The 19,471-nt window shown below is 41.5% G+C and overlaps 3 protein-coding genes across 4 annotated transcripts in view; 2 read left to right on the top strand and 1 right to left on the bottom strand.

Moving 5' to 3' along the window:
• LOC132882278 (procathepsin L-like) overlaps positions 1-16,740 on the bottom strand; it is a 64,795-nt gene extending 48,055 nt beyond the window's left edge. The window contains exon 1 of one of the 2 annotated variants that reach the window (XM_060915574.1): positions 16,715-16,740. The gene's annotated coding sequence lies outside the window, so the exon portion shown is untranslated. Of the gene's footprint in view, positions 1-2,661; positions 2,709-16,714 lie in introns of those variants that run through there. The other variant, XM_060915573.1, reaches the window with a different exon arrangement.
• Positions 6,774-9,141, top strand: LOC132870930 (Na(+)/H(+) exchanger beta-like). The gene is given in 8 exon segments (XM_060904939.1): positions 6,774-6,788; positions 6,935-7,017; positions 7,019-7,168; positions 7,274-7,491; positions 7,620-7,822; positions 8,240-8,329; positions 8,838-8,908; positions 9,042-9,141. Coding segments are annotated over 8 exon segments (930 nt in total).
• Positions 13,002-18,896, top strand: fabp10b (fatty acid binding protein 10b, liver basic). The gene is made up of 4 exons (XM_060915575.1): positions 13,002-13,074; positions 16,704-16,876; positions 17,117-17,206; positions 18,846-18,896. Exons 1-4 carry the CDS (start codon positions 13,002-13,004, stop codon positions 18,894-18,896), a joined length of 387 nt encoding a protein of 128 aa, XP_060771558.1.
• Positions 18,897-19,471: the final 575 nt, after the last annotated feature.

The following is a 19,471-nucleotide window of genomic DNA, read 5'->3' as shown; positions in this document are numbered from 1 at the left end:
ACGAGTGATCACATACTAACCCCATTCGATCTGTTTTTGTGAGCAGAAAAACATATCAAGAACATCCATTTCATCTGGGTTGGTACAGGGGAAGTTATGGAGAGTGGAAAAGCATTGGAGACCAGATTTTCAAGGTCAGCTACTATTCCTGGAACAGGAGACAACCACTCATTCGTTCCAATCATGTTCAACCAGCTGCAGGTCAGCAGGGTGTCAGGTGGTCCTAGCTTCATTGTGGATATGAGTGGGAATCGGCCACAAGTAATGCATAAAACCCCTGTTAAATCAGCAATCTCTCTGGCAGATACAATTCCTGGTAAATATGCTGTATGTTTGTATGACAGACAGTGGTGGATAGGCAACATTCATGAATTATCAGAGGAGGAACAAGATGTACAAGTAACATTTATGCATCCTCATGGTCCCTCTCAGACTTACAGCTGGCCCAGGAGAGAGGATAACTGTTGGGTCCCTCTGGTGCATGTCATGAAAATCATTGATGCCCCACTTACATCAACTGGCAGGCAGTATAAACTTCCATCTGATGTGGAAAAGCAAATCAATACACTGTTTAAGCTCTTCAAATAAAGTATTTTTAAGGTTGTTATTTTTCCTACACTGTAGGTTTGTAATTGTATTGTAATATGCCTTAAAACAGCATTTCTGTCTATCGTAAAACATGCCATATTTGATACCTTAATATTTATAGTTTGGTTGAGGGTACCAACTTCATATTATGTGCATTGGCTAATCAGAACAAGCTCTTTCCAGTGGTATAATTGTTTTTATGGTAGATCTTGTCATACATTTGCAATATGCATTTGAATTATAGGCACAAAATGTTTTTTTTAAACCTAATAAATCATAAAGTTTGATTTCTTTTGAACACATACCTAGTTCCTTAACCCTTTGGTGACTGACCCCTTGAAAATGGTTCCTCCAGGAATGATGACGTTTCAGTTGTCAAGACAACGGAAAAACTAAAATACAAAAACAGAAAGATACGTCACAATGCTCTTGTGCACAAAACAAAATGCTCTTGTATTTGTATTTGTATTTTAGTTTTTCCGTTGTCTTGACAACTGAAACGTCATGGTTCCTGGAGGAACCATTTTCAAGGGGTCAGTCACCAAAGGGTTAAAGAGTACTATAACATAAGTAATAAATAAGAAAATTTGAAAGATCTGGTGTGCTTTAATGTGGAGATATGGGGGCGTCAAAGTTGCTCCAAAGTACGATAGAAGACAGTTTTTTATTATTTTCAGCAAGTCATAACTTGGCAAATATTGAACTGTGAACTTTCTATTTTAGTATTTAATGGCATCTGGCATTGAAGAACAATCCTTGAAAATTTCACGTATCTTGCATGAATAGTTTAAAAGTAATGACTTATGGAAGTTAGGTCCATTTTCTGTAGCACGCGTTTTAACAGTGAAATTGGGGCCACACCCCTTTTTTTAAAGCCCCTATATCTCAGAAACTAATGAAGGTACAAGCCTAAAATCTTGTACACTATTTATTGGGCACACTGACAATATTTCCAGAAAGTATGAAGCAAATCTGAGATGGTCAGTGGCGAGGCCTCTGGTGATTTCACATGGATTGACCCATATGGTATTATGATGGGTGAGGGGGCCCTTGGTGTTAACATAGACCCAGGGCCCTGTGTTGTTTTAATCAGCACCTGCCTACTGAACAAGGCTCACAGCAGAACCTAGACCTTCTAGAACAGGACTGAGAACTGAGGCATGATAGTCAATCTGACCAAAATTGTAATCTTCCAGAAAAAGGCCAGGTCTCAGGAAAACAGACACCTGTCTGCTCTAGGAAACACCACCCTAGAACACTTGTTACACTGTGATTATCTACAACTGAACATCAGTACTGCAGGAAACTTTGATCTGAGAGTCAATGCACAAAGCACTAAGAGCTCTTTATGCAATGACGAAAAAATTGACAAAATAGACAAACCAATTAGAATTTAGTGCAACATCTTTGACAGTGGCATTACACCCATTGCACTGTCTCCACTTTTGTGCACACATGACTACATTCGAGGGGACAAACATCCCACAGAGTCCCTGCATGCAGAATTCTGTAGAAATATCCTAAAAGTTGAAATAAAAACACCAACCAGTGCACACAGAGCAGAAACAGACAGATTCCCACTGATTATACCTGTTTATACCTTTACAAAAAAGAACACTAAAATTTTGGAAGCACATCAATACAAGTTATGAAAAAACACACTGCAGTCTGAAGCACTGAAAACCCAAGCACTCAGCCCTAAAACTAGTCCCTGATATATTCCTGACTAGTTCCTGTCAGCTGGTCCTGATATATTCAATGAAAATGTTCAGAATAATTATTAGACTTTGATAATTAAATTAGATAATTAAGTTTGGAACCGGAGCATTGGACTGAAGCAGGAATCTCCTCACAATAAACATCAAACATCATTGTGATATAATTATTATTACTGCAGTAATACAATACTAACAAACACCACAATTCTGCTCTGTTTTATAAAACAACCAGATAAAGCAGAAACCAAAACTTTATTTTCAGTTCTAATTGAATTTAGAGTAAAACTGGATTGACTGAATTTAGTCTTTGTTGAAAGATTAAAGACAGAAAGATGTTATAAACATGAACACATACCATACACACAACAGAGTACAAAATGTCTTCCAAGATAGTCTTACCAGGGGCAGAGAGAGAGAGAGAGAGAGAGAGTTCAGAGAAATTCTGGTTGAAGATCTGAGGTAAAAAGATCTAAAAGAGGAAGTGCTGAAATCTCTCTCTCTCTCTCTCTCTCTCTCTCTCTCTCTCTCTCTCTCACACACACACACACACACACACACACACACACTTAAGGCCAATTTATGCTGACAACCCAGTCCTCGCAGACGGTGTCGCAGATGGTGTCTGCGTAGCCCCCCCACCTTTGCAGACGCTCTGCGCGCACCTCCCAAAAATTGTGACCAAAAATTGTGAGGCGGAAGCCTCACAGACAGCGTCGCAGACAAGAGGGCTCTGATTGGTCCACTCTACATCCGCTGTACACACACTTCCGCTTCCCTACTTTCCCGGTTTGGTTTGTTTTCACTACCGCCATTTTTAAAAACATGAGCGAAGATGGAGCAGCACGAAGAGCGGTTGATCGAGGAAGTGAGGAAGTACGGACATCTATACGACTCCAGTTCTAGTCATTATAAGTAACCGGAGGATAAACACTCCACTAACCACACCCACCAACTACTCCTAGCGGTTTCGCGACTTCGTGCCCCCTTGCGTTGTGGCGGTGAATAACATCGCGCATGCCTATTACTCCCCGCTCAACGATAAATTACAACTGTCTGCGAAAAGCTATCTGCAAAAGCCTTGTCGCAAGAGCATGCAGAGGCCCTTAGACTTCTGTTTGTCCAGCAATTTTACACAATATTTATGCAGATCTTCAACTGCTCCAACAGAGGTCTATTATCACATTTACTCACAAAATCTCATCTCATCTCATTATCTGTAGCTGTTTTATCCTGTTCTACAGGGTTGCAGGCGAGCTGGAGCCTATCCCAGCTGACTACGGGCGAAAGGTGGGGTTCACCCTGGACAAGTCGCCAGGTCATCACAGGGCTGACACATAGACACAGACAACCATTCACACTCACATTCACACCTACGCTCAATTTAGAGTCACCAGTTAACCTAACCTGCATGTCTTTGGACTGTGGGGGAAACCGGAGCACCCGGAGGAAACCCACGCAGACACGGGGAGAACATGCAAACTCCACACAGAAAGGCCCTCGCTGGCCACGAACCCGGACCTTCTTGCTCTGAGGCAACAGCGCTAACCACTACACCACCGTGCCGCCCTACTCACAAAATTAACATTGATATTTTATTTATTTTCTATAAGTACATAAATAAAAACCCAATTTCCAGAAAAGTTGAGATATTTTCCAAAATGCAATAAAAATAAAAAATCTGTGGTTTGTTAATTCATGTGAACCTTTATTTAACTGGTTAACAGCACTGGTTAAAGTAATAAATCATCTACTGTTGGCGTCTGATCAGGGCTGTGTCTCGCTGCTTGTGTTGCTTGACCTTAGTGCAGCATTTGATACCATTGATCATTCCATTCTTCTGGATAGACTAGAAGATGTTGTGGGAGTTAAGGGAACGGCCCTCTCCTGGCTCAGCTCTTATTTAACTGATCGCTATCAGTACGTTGATGTAAAGGTGCAGTGAGTGATATTAAAAGGTGCAGTGAGTGATATTAAAAGGTGCAGGGAGTGATATTAAAAGGTGCAGGGAGTGATATTAAAAGGTGCAGTGAGTGATATTAAAAGGTGCAGTGAGTGATATTAAAAGGTGCAGTGAGTGATATTAAAAGGTGCAGTGAGTGATATTAAAAGGTGCAGTGAGTGATATTAAAAGGTGCAGTGAGTGATATTAAAAGGTGCAGTGAGTGATATTAAAAGGTGCAGGGAGTGATATTAAAAGGTGCAGGGAGTGATATTAAAAGGTGCAGGGAGTGATATTAAAAGGTGCAGTGAGTGATATTAAAAGGTGCAGGGAGTGATATTAAAAGGTGCAGGGAGTGATATTAAAAGGTGCAGTGAGTGATATTAAAAGGTGCAGGGAGTGATATTAAAAGGTGCAGGGAGTGATATTAAAAGGTGCAGGGAGTGATATTAAAAGGTGCAGGGAGTGATATTAAAAGGTGCAGTGAGTGATATTAAAAGGTGCAGGGAGTGATATTAAAAGGTGCAGGGAGTGATATTAAAAGGTGCAGGGAGTGATATTAAAAGGTGCAGGGAGTGATATTAAAAGGTGCAGGGAGTGATATTAAAAGGTGCAGTGAGTGATATTAAAAGGTGCAGTGAGTGATATTAAAAGGTGCAGTGAGTGATATTAAAAGGTGCAGGGAGTGATATTAAAAGGTGCAGGGAGTGATATTAAAAGGTGCAGTGAGTGATATTAAAAGGTGCAGTGAGTGATATTAAAAGGTGCAGTGAGTGATATTAAAAGGTGCAGTGAGTGATATTAAAAGGTGCAGTGAGTGATATTAAAAGGTGCAGTGAGTGATATTAAAAGGTGCAGTGAGTGATATTAAAAGGTGCAGGGAGTGATATTAAAAGGTGCAGGGAGTGATATTAAAAGGTGCAGGGAGTGATATTAAAAGGTGCAGTGAGTGATATTAAAAGGTGCAGTGAGTGATATTAAAAGGTGCAGGGAGTGATATTAAAAGGTGCAGTGAGTGATATTAAAAGGTGCAGTGAGTGATATTAAAAGGTGCAGGGAGTGATATTAAAAGGTGCAGGGAGTGATATTAAAAGGTGCAGGGAGTGATATTAAAAGGTGCAGGGAGTGATATTAAAAGGTGCAGGGAGTGATATTAAAAGGTGCAGTGAGTGATATTAAAAGGTGCAGTGAGTGATATTAAAAGGTGCAGGGAGTGATATTAAAAGGTGCAGGGAGTGATATTAAAAGGTGCAGGGAGTGATATTAAAAGGTGCAGGGAGTGATATTAAAAGGTGCAGTGAGTGATATTAAAAGGTGCAGGGAGTGATATTAAAAGGTGCAGGGAGTGATATTAAAAGGTGCAGGGAGTGATATTAAAAGGTGCAGGGAGTGATATTAAAAGGTGCAGGGAGTGATATTAAAAGGTGCAGGGAGTGATATTAAAAGGTGCAGGGAGTGATATTAAAAGGTGCAGGGAGTGATATTAAAAGGTGCAGGGAGTGATATTAAAAGGTGCAGGGAGTGATATTAAAAGGTGCAGTGAGTGATATTAAAAGGTGCAGGGAGTGATATTAAAAGGTGCAGGGAGTGATATTAAAAGGTGCAGGGAGTGATATTAAAAGGTGCAGTGAGTGATATTAAAAGGTGCAGGGAGTGATATTAAAAGGTGCAGTGAGTGATATTAAAAGGTGCAGGGAGTGATATTAAAAGGTGCAGGGAGTGATATTAAAAGGTGCAGGGAGTGATATTAAAAGGTGCAGGGAGTGATATTAAAAGGTGCAGGGAGTGATATTAAAAGGTGCAGGGAGTGATATTAAAAGGTGCAGGGAGTGATATTAAAAGGTGCAGTGAGTGATATTAAAAGGTGCAGTGAGTGATATTAAAAGGTGCAGGGAGTGATATTAAAAGGTGCAGGGAGTGATATTAAAAGGTGCAGGGAGTGATATTAAAAGGTGCAGGGAGTGATATTAAAAGGTGCAGGGAGTGATATTAAAAGGTGCAGGGAGTGATATTAAAAGGTGCAGTGAGTGATATTAAAAGGTGCAGGGAGTGATATTAAAAGGTGCAGGGAGTGATATTAAAAGGTGCAGGGAGTGATATTAAAAGGTGCAGGGAGTGATATTAAAAGGTGCAGGGAGTGATATTAAAAGGTGCAGTGAGTGATATTAAAAGGTGCAGGGAGTGATATTAAAAGGTGCAGGGAGTGATATTAAAAGGTGCAGTGAGTGATATTAAAAGGTGCAGGGAGTGATATTAAAAGGTGCAGGGAGTGATATTAAAAGGTGCAGGGAGTGATATTAAAAGGTGCAGGGAGTGATATTAAAAGGTGCAGGGAGTGATATTAAAAGGTGCAGGGAGTGATATTAAAAGGTGCAGGGAGTGATATTAAAAGGTGCAGGGAGTGATATTAAAAGGTGCAGTGAGTGATATTAAAAGGTGCAGGGAGTGATATTAAAAGGTGCAGGGAGTGATATTAAAAGGTGCAGTGAGTGATATTAAAAGGTGCAGGGAGTGAGGTTAAAGGTGCAATGAATTGGTTACAGGTGCAGTGAAGTGGATAAAGGTGCAGTGATTGACGTTAAACGTGCAGTGAATTAGTTAATGGTGCAGTGAGTGACATTAAAGTTGCAGTCAGTGATATGAAAGGTGAAGTGAACTTGTTAAAGGTGCAGTATGTGTCTTTCTCTAGGTATTGTACCATCTGTTGGAGGAGTTTGCTGGCAGAGGCACGGTGGAGCTCAGCGATGCTCTACTGGGTGTGTTGAGCTTCCTCAATCGCGGTGGGCATGGTTTATGGCATCATGGCAGCTGTCACCTCTCGCTTTACCTCACAGTCACGTGTCATCGAGCCACTTTTCATCTTCCTTTACAGCTACCTGGCATACCTGTCAGCTGAGGTGTTCCACCTGTCTGGCATCATGGCGTGAGTTCTTATTTATTTATTCACACTGCAGACAGTATTTCTATCAGGACATTGTAATATGGTCTGTGTTTGTGTGTGTATGTGTGTGTGTATGCATGCGCATAGTCTCATTGTATGTGGCGTGGTCATGTGGCCCTGTGTGGAGGCCAACATTTCCCACAAGTCTTACACCACAATAAAGTATTTCCTGAAGATGTGGAGCAGTGTGAGTGAGACGCTCATCTTCATCTTCCTCGGTGTTTCCACGGTAGCAGGACCGCATCACTGGAACTTTATCTTCATCATCCTCACCATCATCCTCTGCCTGATCTCCCGTGTACTGGGTCAGAGCTCTGTCAGTCTGTCTGTCTATTTGTTTGTCTGTGAAGCTTCTCCATTAATCACTGTGTGTGTGTGTGTGTGTGTGTGTGTGTGTGTGTGTGTGTGTGTGTGTGTGTGTGTGTGTGTGTAGGAGTGGTGGGACTGAGCTTCATCATGAATAAATTCCACATGGTGAAATTAATGGGAAAAGACCAGTTCATCGTGGCCTACGGCGGCCTGCGGGGAGCCGTCACCTTCTCACTGGCCTTCCTGCTCTCCAGTGAACACTTCCCCATGAAGAACATGTTCCTTACTTCCATCATCACACTCATCTTCTTCACAGTCTTTGTTCAGGTGTGTGTGTGTGTGTGTGTGTGTGTGTGTGTGTGTGTGTGTGTGTGTGTGTGTGTGTGTGTGTGTGCCTGAGCTGCATATACATCATCATAAATCATTAAATGTCAAACGTACAAGCAGAAAAGAGTGACCTGTGAAATGTTTGAAGAAATTAGGAGAACCAGGTATACTAGGAGAAACAGGGAACTTGGGGACCTAGAGGAACCTGAAGAACCATGGAAACATCAAGAACAATGAAAAATACAGAAGGTTTGTAAACTAGGGAATTAATAGGGAAACTAGGGAAACAGAAAGATCTTGGTGTATGCCACCTCACTGTTTAACTCCACCTCTGGAGGGCGCTCATGTCTCACCGTGTCATTTCATAAATAATCCTCTTAATGGTTTTCCATGTGCTTATTTTGTTTTCTGAAACAGGGAATGACGATCCGCCCACTGGTGGAGCTTCTGGCAGTGAAGAAGAAAAGCCACACCAAGTTTACAATAAACGAGCAAATACATACACAGGTCAGTTTCTCTTGTTAAAATTCTGCGTTGTGATGGGTCAGAAGGTGTTGATTACTTCTCTGTAACAGCTCTGATTGTTGTGCAGCTGAAAATCTCAGGCTTATATTAATGCTCTCGTTCTAATATGTTATCGTTTCTATTGTAACAGCTCGTTCACAGGGACTCATGCAGTGGATTCTCCACTGATAATAAATGGATTAAAAATATGTAATGTGTAATATGGTGAGTTTTTTTGGAAGGAGACATTTTTGTAACATATGGAAGGAGTCTCCAGTGTCAGTGCTTTGTAACAGTCAGAGGTAAAACTGTAGGTACAGTATATGTTTTCTGGTTTCTCAGTAACATGACAAGCTGTATTTTTCCCCTTATTCTCTTTGAGAGAGACTAAAGAGAGGCTGGTGAGGGAAGGACTGTTTATAGCTGCTATAACATCAGTGACAACAGGAACTAACTTGATTCACTGACATTACAGCATTAAATGTAACTATAAATGTGTGTGTGTGTGTAGTTTCTTGACCATGTGCTGATGGGAATCGAGTACATCTGTGGTCATTATGGACACCTTCACTGGAAGGACAAGTCAGTAACACACTGAACACAATGTTATCATTAGAGGAAAGAGTTAGGACTGGATGAAGGTGTCCCTCTATCTATCCCTTGATCCACTCCCTATCTGTCTCTCTCTACCCTGTATCTGCCCCCTATGTCTCAGGCTGACTCAGTAGCGCTACATGAGGAAGTGGCTGATCTCAGGAGACAGGTCTGAGGAACCACAGCTCATCTCCTTCTATAATAAACTGGAGATGAAGTAGGCACGGGCGGCACGGTGGTGTAGTGGTTAGCGCTGTCGCCTCACAGCAAGAAGGTCCTGGGTTCGAGCCCCGGGGCCGGCGAGGGCCTTTCTGTGTGGAGTTTGCATGTTCTCCCCGTGTCCGCGTGGGTTTCCTCCGGGTGCTCCGGTTTCCCCCACAGTCCAAAGACATGCAGGTTAGGTTAACTGGTGGCTCTAAATTGACCGTAGGTGTGAATGTGAGTGTGAATGGTTGTCTGTGTCTATGTGTCAGCCCTGTGATGACCTGGCGACTTGTCCAGGGTGTACCCCGCCTTTCGCCCGTAGTCAGCTGGGATAGGCTCCAGCTTGCCTGCGACCCTGTAGAAGGATAAAGCGGCTAGAGATAATGAGATGAGATGAGATGAAGTAGGCACTCCTAGTGGTTGAGAGTGGAACTGCAGGCAGGTTCAACCCTTTCCATGATGGAAAGGGGTTATGAGTGAATAAGATCATAAGTACAGGCAGTATGGGACAGAGCCAAGACCTGCTGGGAAACCATCAACTTGGGAATGTCTGGAAATCCCCCAGGAGGAGCTGGGATTTGTGCTTGGGCATAAAGAAGTCTGAACTTAACTTCTCAGTGACCCAAACCAAGAGAATGAATGAATGAATGAAACCAGATGAAGAGACAGAACTAAAAACAAAACTAGAACCACAGTAAAAACTATAAAGATCAAGAATCAGGAACAAAACCCAAAGTAGAACATGAAATAGAACCATAACCAGAACAAAATTAAAAACAAAAATCATAATAACATGCAGAACAACACTAATGATGTCAAACATCATAAATGTCAGTCATAAAAACTGTGTTTCAATTATTTTCTCTTCCAGCAGAGAATCCAAGTCCTGCAGATAGTGACATCATCATTAGTACAGAGCCATCTTCAACTCTTACAGCCACGGTGAAGCTACTCGATGAAACACAATCAAGACAAGATGGAGCCAAGAAAACCAAGTCAACAAAACAAAAGATGCAATCAACAAGAACCAGAGTGACCCCCAGATGGACGGAGATGGAGCCTGTATGATCCAGCATGGTTCCTGTGGAGGAAAAGGCAGAAAGCTGAATGTGACCTTTGGTCTGGAGGTCAAGGAAAAGAAAACTCCTCAAAATCTAGACAAACTGGAAGTGAGCAAGACTGAGGAGGAAGATGACAATGACAGTGATTCTGGTCATGTGTTGGTACAGGAGACAAGCAGCACCAATTTACAACCCCAAATCAGAAAAAGTTGGGATGGAATGGAAAATGCAAATAAAATAAACAAAGCAGTGATTTCTAAATGTAATTTACCTTGTATTTCATTGCAGACAGAATGAACCCAAGATATTTCATGTTTTGCTGGTCAACTTCATTTCATTTATGAATATACATCCATTCCTGAGTTTCAGATCTGCAACACATTCCAAAAAAAGTTGGTATGGAGACAATTTAGGGAAAGTAATGAGGTAAAACAATTAAATAATGAAGTGAAACAGGTGATGTCAACAGGTGACTGTCCTCATGATTAGGTTCACAATCAGTATCCAGGAAAGGCCGAGTCTTTGAGAAACAACAAAGGGCTGAGGATCTCCAGTTTATCAACACATGCATGAGAAAAGTATTGAAATGTATAAAACAATGTTCATGCGGCACGGTGGTGTAGTGGTTAGCGCTGTCGCCTCACAGCAAGAAGGTCCTGGGTTCGAGCCCCGGGGCCGGCGAGGGCCTTTCTGTGTGGAGTTTGCATGTTCTCCCCGTGTCCGCGTGGGTTTCCTCCGGGTGCTCCGGTTTCCCCCACAGTCCAAAGACATGCAGGTTAGGTTAACTGGTGACTCTAAATTGACCGTAGGTGTGAATGTGAGTGTGAATGGTTGTCTGTGTCGATGTGTCAGCCCTGTGATGACCTGGCGACTTGTCCAGGGTGTACCCCGCCTTTCGCCCGTAGTCAGCTGGGATAGGCTCCAGCTTGCCTGCGACCCTGTAGAAGGATAAAGCGGCTAGAGATAATGAGATGAGATGAGACAATGTTCATCAAACAAAGATAGAATGGGATTTGGATATTTCACCCTCTATGGTGCATAATACCACTAAACGATTCAAGGGAATCTGAAGGAATTTCCATGAGGAAAAGGGTAAGGGCTCAAGCCTAATCTGAACATCTGTGATCTCCGATCCCTCAGACGGCATCAAGAACTGTCATTCATCTACAGCTGATAGAACCACATGGGCTCGGGATTACTTTGGAAAACCTTTATCAAGTTACAATGGAGTTACATCCACAAACACCAGTTAAAACTTTACTGTGTAAAAAGGAAGCCTTATGTTAACTGTGTCCAGAAGCGCCGTCGACTTCTCTGGGCTTGGAGGCGTCTGGGATGGACCATCACACAGTGGGAACGGGTACTGTGGTCAGACGAATCAGTATTCCAGGTCTTTTTTGGAAGAAATGGACACCATGTGCTCTGAAGAGGAAAAGGACCATCCAGACTGTTAGCAGGAACATGTCCCAAAGCCAGGGTGTGTCATGGTATGGTGTTGGGTCAGTGCCCTTGGCGAAGGTAACTCACACTTCTGTGATGGAGCATTAATGCAGAAAAGTCCACTGAGATTTTGGAGCAACATCTGCTGCCTTCAAGACGACGTCTTTTCCAGGGAGATTTCAACAAGGCAATGCAAAACCACATTCTGCACATATTACAAAGGCGTGGCTGTGGAAGAAGAGGGCGTGTCCCCTCTGTCCCCAATAGAGAATGTGTGGAGAATTTAGAAATGATAAATATGACAGTGATGACCCCGAACTGTTCCACACCTTCAGACCTGTTTACAGGAAGAACGGGACAAAAATAACACCTGAAACACTTCATCACTTGGAGTCTTCAGTCCATAAACAGCTTTTAAGTGTTGGGAGAAGGAACGGGAACATTATAAAGTAGTAAATTCTTTACTATCCCAACTTTTTTGAAATATGTTGCAAGAAAAATTTAAATGTGTTTATTCTGAAGCAACAACAATAAAATTCATGAGATGAAACATCAAATAACATGCTGTTGTATTGTTTTGAGTCCAATACAGGTCAAAGATTATTTACAAATCATTGTTTTCAGTTTTAATTGTAATTTCAACACCCCATCCCAACTTTTTCTGATTTAGAGTTGTAAACAAAACTAGAAACTGAGAGAAAACATTTATTTCAGAGCTAGGTTTAATAGTAATAATAAATAACAATGCATTATGAGGCTTTGCACTAACTGAACCAATCGAGTTACTTCAGAAATCTACTGCGGCGTAACAGCATGAGTTACAACTCAAACACCCCGGGAGTGCGGTGCACATACTCTCTGGGATACACAGCTCTTTATATGACTATATTTTAATCGTTATTTTAATCTGAGTGTGTATGTATGTATGTAATATTTACGTTGTGGATGTAATAAAATAAAAACGTGTGTATGGTAATGTAAATTCTGTGATTCAGAGTACACATTTTACTCAGTGTTATAGTAAATTTTATAATCCAGTGAAGAAGGCAATCGTACTGTTTTGTTGTCCAGAACAGAGTTCAGTAAAACACTGTGATAAACTCAGCGTAAACATTCACTTCACTAACTGGCCTTTCAGAATGTGTGTTCTTCCCCCAGGAGTATCACTATGGAGTTGAAATGATGCAAACAAAACTCTGTGTGTGTGTGTGTGTGTGTGTGTGTGTGTGTGTGTGTGTGTGTGTGTGTGTGTGTGTGTGTGTGTGTCCCCTGATGAAAACCATCACTATCCCTAAAGGGTGTGATTAAGACTGCTGTGAACAAAGACTGACACTCCAGCATATTAAGCAGTGCGTGTGTTGAGGTTCTCTCCTGTCATGGCTGTGGATTTTAACGGAACATGGCAGATGTATGAGCAGGGAGACCCTGAGGAGTTCCTCAAAGCTGTGTGTGAGTTTCTTCATCATTCTTCACAAATAAAACCATTAGATTTATTATGACCTGTTAGTTTCTGGGTGAAATATATTTAGTGACTGAGTTTGTCATGTTACTGAGAAACTGTAAAGAAGCGTAAACTCCTCTGTCCTGAAGACATCACCTCTGACTGTTACACAGCGCCGACACTGGAGACTCCTTCCAGAAACGATACATGAACACATTTCTCTTTACAGGAAACTTCATATCAACGATAACGTATTAGAGTGAGAGCATTAATATAAACCTGTGGTTTGCAGCTGCAGGACTGTCAGAGCTGCTGTTATAGAGAATTAATCAACACCTTCTGACTAATCAGAGTGCAGAACTCTTTAGCGCTGTGGGTGGTGTAATAATGGCTCTTGTGCAATACTACCTGGGTAATACTTACACGTGCAATACCAGCTTTGTGATACACTTATGTTAAGTATATTTCTGCAAACCCGTTAATTTATGCAAATTTGTTAATTTTTTTTCTCTAAATTTGTAGTTTATTTCTTTTATATACATCCTTTTTTGTACACTTAGTACTTTTGCACTACTCCTACACTGCCTTATCTTTTTCTCTTTATATATTTTGCTGCTGTAAATTTCCCCTTGTGGGATAATAAAAGGTTATCTTATCTTATCTTATCTTATCTTATCTTATCTTATCTGATCGGGCGGCATGGTGGTGTAGTGGTTAGCACTGTCGCCTCACAGCAAGAAGGTCCGGGTTCGAGCCCCGGGGCCGGCGAGGGCCTTTCTGTGTGGAGTTTGCATGTTCTCCCCGTGTCCGCGTGGGTTTCCTCCGGGTGCTCCGGTTTCCCCCACAGTCCAAAGACATGCAGGTTAGGTTAACTGGTGACTCTAAATTGAGCGTAGGTGTGAATGTGAGTGTGAATGGTTGTCTGTGTCTATGTGTCAGCCCTGTGATGACCTGGCGACTTGTCCAGGGTGAACCCCGCCTTTCGCCCGTAGTCAGCTGGGATAGGCTCCAGCTCGCCTGCGACCCTGTAGAACAGGATAAAGCGGCTACAGATAATGAGATGAGATCTTATCTTATAAAAGAATTATGGGATTTTTTCTTACTGAGACACTTCCAGCACTCAAGCTGCATCCAAAACGTGGCTCTAACCCCTGAGGTCCTCGTCTAAGTCCTCAGGGGTACAGGGATGTAAAAACACCTGTGACGGTGTTATGACCCCCTGAGTCTCCACTGGCCATGCAGTAGCAGTGTAATGGTTCAATAATTACCTATAAATAATCACCTGTGTCGGTTCTCATTGGAATACAGAATATACACTGGGATTCGGACTCTTCACTCTTTAGTCTTTAATTTATGTTGTAACTCTAATAAATGTTCAATAGCAAATTAAATTAATGGATTAATTTTTTTTATCATTGACTTCCACATTGTTGAATCCACTGTGCTGCTTTCTGTTCCCACCATTGATCCTTCCACAGAATCGCAGGGGGTTTTGCATTATCCTGGTTTTACAGTGTGTGATTACTGTGTGTGGCGCACTCGGTGTACATTGCTCTGGATAAGAGCATCTGCTAAATGCAATATAATGTAATGATTATTTAAGATTTGTCCTCTGATTATGTCCTCATATAATCAGACACGGAGACACGCTATCACACAGTCTGTTATCGAATTCATGACACACTTTATTGGGATCATGTACAGTGTTCACACTGTGTGTTCTAAGCGATGACTGTGTTAGACATTATAACAGATTCACAAGAGAGGTTAAAATGTCTCTGACGCCCTCTAGAGGCTGTGAAACAATTTTCTTTTACAAGTTCGGTTGGTCCTGATATCTTCCACAATAATTTCCTTTATGATAAATATGTTTTATAGGAGTTATTTGGTGCTAAATAAAAGGGAATGGTTGACGAGATGATCGGCAGGTTAGGAGAACAGCCGAGTCTCAGTATTCTCACACACACCGGAGGCTCTGGACAGTTTTACAGTAAAGTTGTGTTCTATGAGGAATTCTGGGCAGTTTTTATGGTATGTTGCTCATTTTAGTGTGTTAGTTATCTCATTTTACTGTTATTATAATTAGCAAACCAACATGAGTGAAAGAAGTGATGGCATAAAAACCACAACAGCTAACACTAGCTAAATTTGATGATCATTTACTATTAAAGAGCTACTTTGATGAAATTTAACCAAAACGATGAAACTCTTTCAAACATTGCAAGATAAGATAAGATAAGATAAGATAAGATAAGATAAGATAAGATAAGATAAGATAAGATAAGATAAGATAAGATAAGATAAGCCATATCATTCCCCGTAGGACAAACATGTTCACACATTACAGCAATTCCAAAGTAGAAAAAAAGAGTAAGAGAGTGTGTAAATAGTGTGGTAGAAACGAGAAAACACACTACACACACTATTTACAAAATATTTATGAGAATATGTAGGAAGTACTGGTCACTTTCTGCATGTGAAAACAATTTCTCGTGTTCTTCACATATCTAGGCTCTGGGGTAGGGTGATTAGATGGAAGCCCTTTCTCATTAAAAAAAAAAAAAATCCCAAAACAAAACAAAATAAAAAGCATCCAAGCCCATATCATCCTAAATTATGTGGCAAAATTTGTTACGCTCTGATTAGACCAAAGTAGAACTGTTTTGGGACATAATTTTAAAAGCTGTGTTTGACAGAAAAATAAGACTGTTTATCATCCAAAGAACACCATACCTTCAGTGAAGCATGGTGGTGGCAGCATCATGCTATGGTTCTGCTCTTCTTCAGCTGGGACTGGGGCTGGAGTTAAGATAGAGGGACTCATGCATATCTCCAAACACCAATCTATTTTAACTCAAACCCTGCAGGCCTCTGTTAGACAGCTGGAGATGAAGAATAATTTCACCTTCTAGCACGATAACGAACCAAAGCAGAATTCCAAGTCAACAAAGGAACAGCTTCAAAAGGAGAAGATCAGAGTTTTGGAATGGTCCAGTCAGAGCACTGATCTAAATCCTATCAATAATCTGTGAAATGACCTGAAGACGGCTGTGTGCAGGAGATCCAGAGATGATGATGAAGATGTGCTTAGTCAGAAGGTTCTTATCCAAAAACACTGAGTACTGCATTACAAACAAAAGGAGCTTTCATAAAGTATTATTTAAGGGGTGTACATACTTATGCAACCAGGTTATTGTGAGGTTCTTCTCCCCTTGTCTGTGAAGATTCTCAGTCATCCAGGTCATAGTAACTGTGGGTGGTAAAAGAGAGCAACTGGACTTGCTTGAAGATTCTTGAAGACGTTTCACCTCTCATCCGAAAGGCTTCTTCAGTTCTGTCTGACTGGTAGGGGTATCAGCTATTTATCCTCTCATGGATGAAAAGCTCATCTAAGGTGTGACTCAACGACACGGGGAGAATACGCGAACGCCAGTAAACTTTTTATATCCACAGTAACTGTCACCATAACAACATTTGTATATAGTGTCAAACTATCACCTCATACCATATAAAATGCTTCATTTGTTTGTCATTTATTTAAGTGATGAAATTCAAGCAGTTCTTATGTTTGGTGTGTGTGTGTGTGTGTGTGTGTGTGTGTGTGTGTGTGTGTGTGTGTGTGTGTGTGTGTGTGTAGCTGTGCCATACCTAATGGGAAAGATGATAAGAGAAGTGAAGCCCTTGATGATTATCAAACAAATTGGTGATGACTTTGTGGTCTCGGTTAAAACGCCGCTGCGCACAAACACCAACTCATTCACCATTGGCAAAGAGAGTGAGTTCACCACCATGGACGGAGTGAAGACCCGGGCAAGTGCACTTCACTGCTCATACAGTATCTAGGGCCCTACAGAGAGAACAAGCAGCCATTTCACACTACAGTGAATGTACAAATATAACTCTGCAGAATTTACTGTAACAAAGGAGTAAAACTATAAGATTCACTCTGGTTTAGTGAATCATAATCGTTAAATTAAAGTGTGTGTGTGTGTGTGTGTGTGTGTGTGTGTGTGTGTGTGTGTGTGTGTGTGTGTGTGTGTTTCTCCACAGGCTATGGCGCAAATGGTTGATGGGAAAATCATCATCGATACAGAAAAAGTCAAACACATGCGTGAGATCCAGGGAGAGGAAATGGTTGAGGTTTGTTGTCCTTCATCATCATCATCATCATCATCATCATCATCATCCTCACTTTAAATCACTACAGAACTGCTGCAGAACCCAACTCAGCTGAGGTTATAATAAGTCCAGTGAGGTGAAAACTTGGCCAGACCTGTCAGACTTTAACATTTATACGCTGCTGGGAGCCATCACTCATTATTTGGTTGTCTTTCCCCCAATAAAACGAGCAGATGAACCGATCAACACGTGAATCTAGAATGATTGACAGTTTTGTAGGTGCTTGGAACTCTTAATTATTAAATGACCCTCAGAAGCCCCGCCCCTTTTCCTTATCTCACATTAATCTCTTGTCTCAACTTGATGTTCTGGCTGAAAGAGCTGCCCTTACATTCTGTCACACTTCATGGATGATTTGATGATTAATGTGAAATAAAATCTATCAGTGTGTGTTTCACTTTGCTAACATTAGACACTTGTTTCGCTAACATCAGTTAGATCGAATTTTAAGGATTTCACTGAAAGATTTTTAACTGAAAATGGACAAAACAGCTCTTCCTGCTGAAAAACATTTAAAATTTGGATAGAAAAATATTAACTAGATAAAGAGTGAAGTGTTAATGATACAGCGATAATAAGAAAGTTATGCAGTGGCCGAGTCAGACAGCATGGTCACGCCTGTCCCACAACAAACTGGAGTATGTGTTTAACAGGGGGGTAAAGGGATGGTAGCGAGGTGGTAATGGGGTGGTTTAGGTGGTGGTAACGGGGTGATAATGAGGTAGTAATGGGGTGGTAACAGCGTGGTAATGTGATGGTAATGAGGTAGTAACGGGGTGGTAAAAGCGTGGTAATGGGTTGGTAATGAGGTGGTAATGGGGTGGTAACGGGGTGGTAATGAGGTAGTAACAGGATGGTAACAGCATGGTAACGGGGTGGTAACAATGTGGTAATGGGGTGGTAATGAGGTAGTAACAGGTTGGTAACAGAGTGGTAACGAGGTAGTAACAGGGTGGTAACAGCATGATAATGGGGTGGTAATGAGGTAGTAATGGGGTGGTAACGGGATGATAATGAGGTAGCAACAGGGTGGTAACAGTGTGGTAATGAGGTGGTAATGAGGTAGTAATGGGGGTGGTAACAGCGGAGTAACGGAGTGGTAATGAGGTAGTAACGGGGTGGTAACAGCATGGTAATGAGGTGGTAATGAGGTAGTAACAGGGTGCTAACAGTGTGGTAATGAAGTAGTAACAGGGTGGTAATGGGGTGGTAATGAGGTAGTAACGGTGGTAACAGCGTGGTAATGGGGTGGTAATGAGGTAGTAATGGGGTGGTTATGGGATGGTAAGGGGGTGGTAATGAGGTAGCAACAGGGTGGTAACAGCGTGGTAATGGGGTGGTAATGAAGTAGTAACAGGGTGGTAATGGGGTGGTAATGAAGTAGTAACAGGGTGGTAATGGGATGGTCCAAACATGGATTATTTTTGTAGAACAGCTTGCTACCTATCATGGTTTATTCCTTACATACTGTAACAAAACTAACACAATGAGCTAATTACCCATTTACTTTACCTACATACACTGTGTCTGTCTGCCTCCCCTCCATCGCTCTCTCTCTCTCTCTCTCTCTCTCTCTCTCTCCTGACCTTTGACCTTGCAGACTCTGAGAGCTGGCTCTGTGACACTGGTCAGAAGATACAGGAGGACCTGAAGCACACACGGGCTGAAATAATAAATTATAATATTTAAATGAAGCAGTTTTGTGTAATAATAGAATATTAAAAAGCTGCATGAACTTTATAAACATTTAACCCTGAGCACCAATCAATAAATAATAAAGTATAAACTTTTAAAAATTATTTCTAATGATGAGTTATTCAGAGCAGTGAAGTTGAGCACTGATTGAGTGAGGGTAAGTCAGTTTATTTATATCACACTTTTAACTGCAGACATTTTCACAAAACAGCTTTACAGAAAATTAAAGACTTTAAACATGAACTAATTTTATCCTGAATACGTTTATTTATCCCTGATGAGCAGCCTGAGGTGACGATGTTGAGGAAAAACTCCCTCAGACGACACGGACATGAAGGGGCCCTGGGACATAAAGCAGCAGCCACTCCACCGTGTGTGTGTGTGTGTGTGTGTGTGTGTGTGTGTGTGTGTGTGTGTGTGTGTGTGTGTGTGTGTGTGTGTGTGTGTGTGTGTTTAAAGCCCAGCACAGAGGATTTAATTAGCTTTAGTGTGAAATGTGATGTACTGATTTTATATATTGATGAGTGAGCG

The sequence above is a fragment of the Neoarius graeffei genome, chromosome 2, assembly GCF_027579695.1.
Source record: "Neoarius graeffei isolate fNeoGra1 chromosome 2, fNeoGra1.pri, whole genome shotgun sequence".
In the NCBI taxonomy this organism is placed as follows: Eukaryota; Metazoa; Chordata; class Actinopteri; order Siluriformes; family Ariidae; genus Neoarius; species Neoarius graeffei.
Note: the sequence above shows the minus strand (reverse complement) of the source record. Positions and strands in the feature narration are given on the sequence as shown.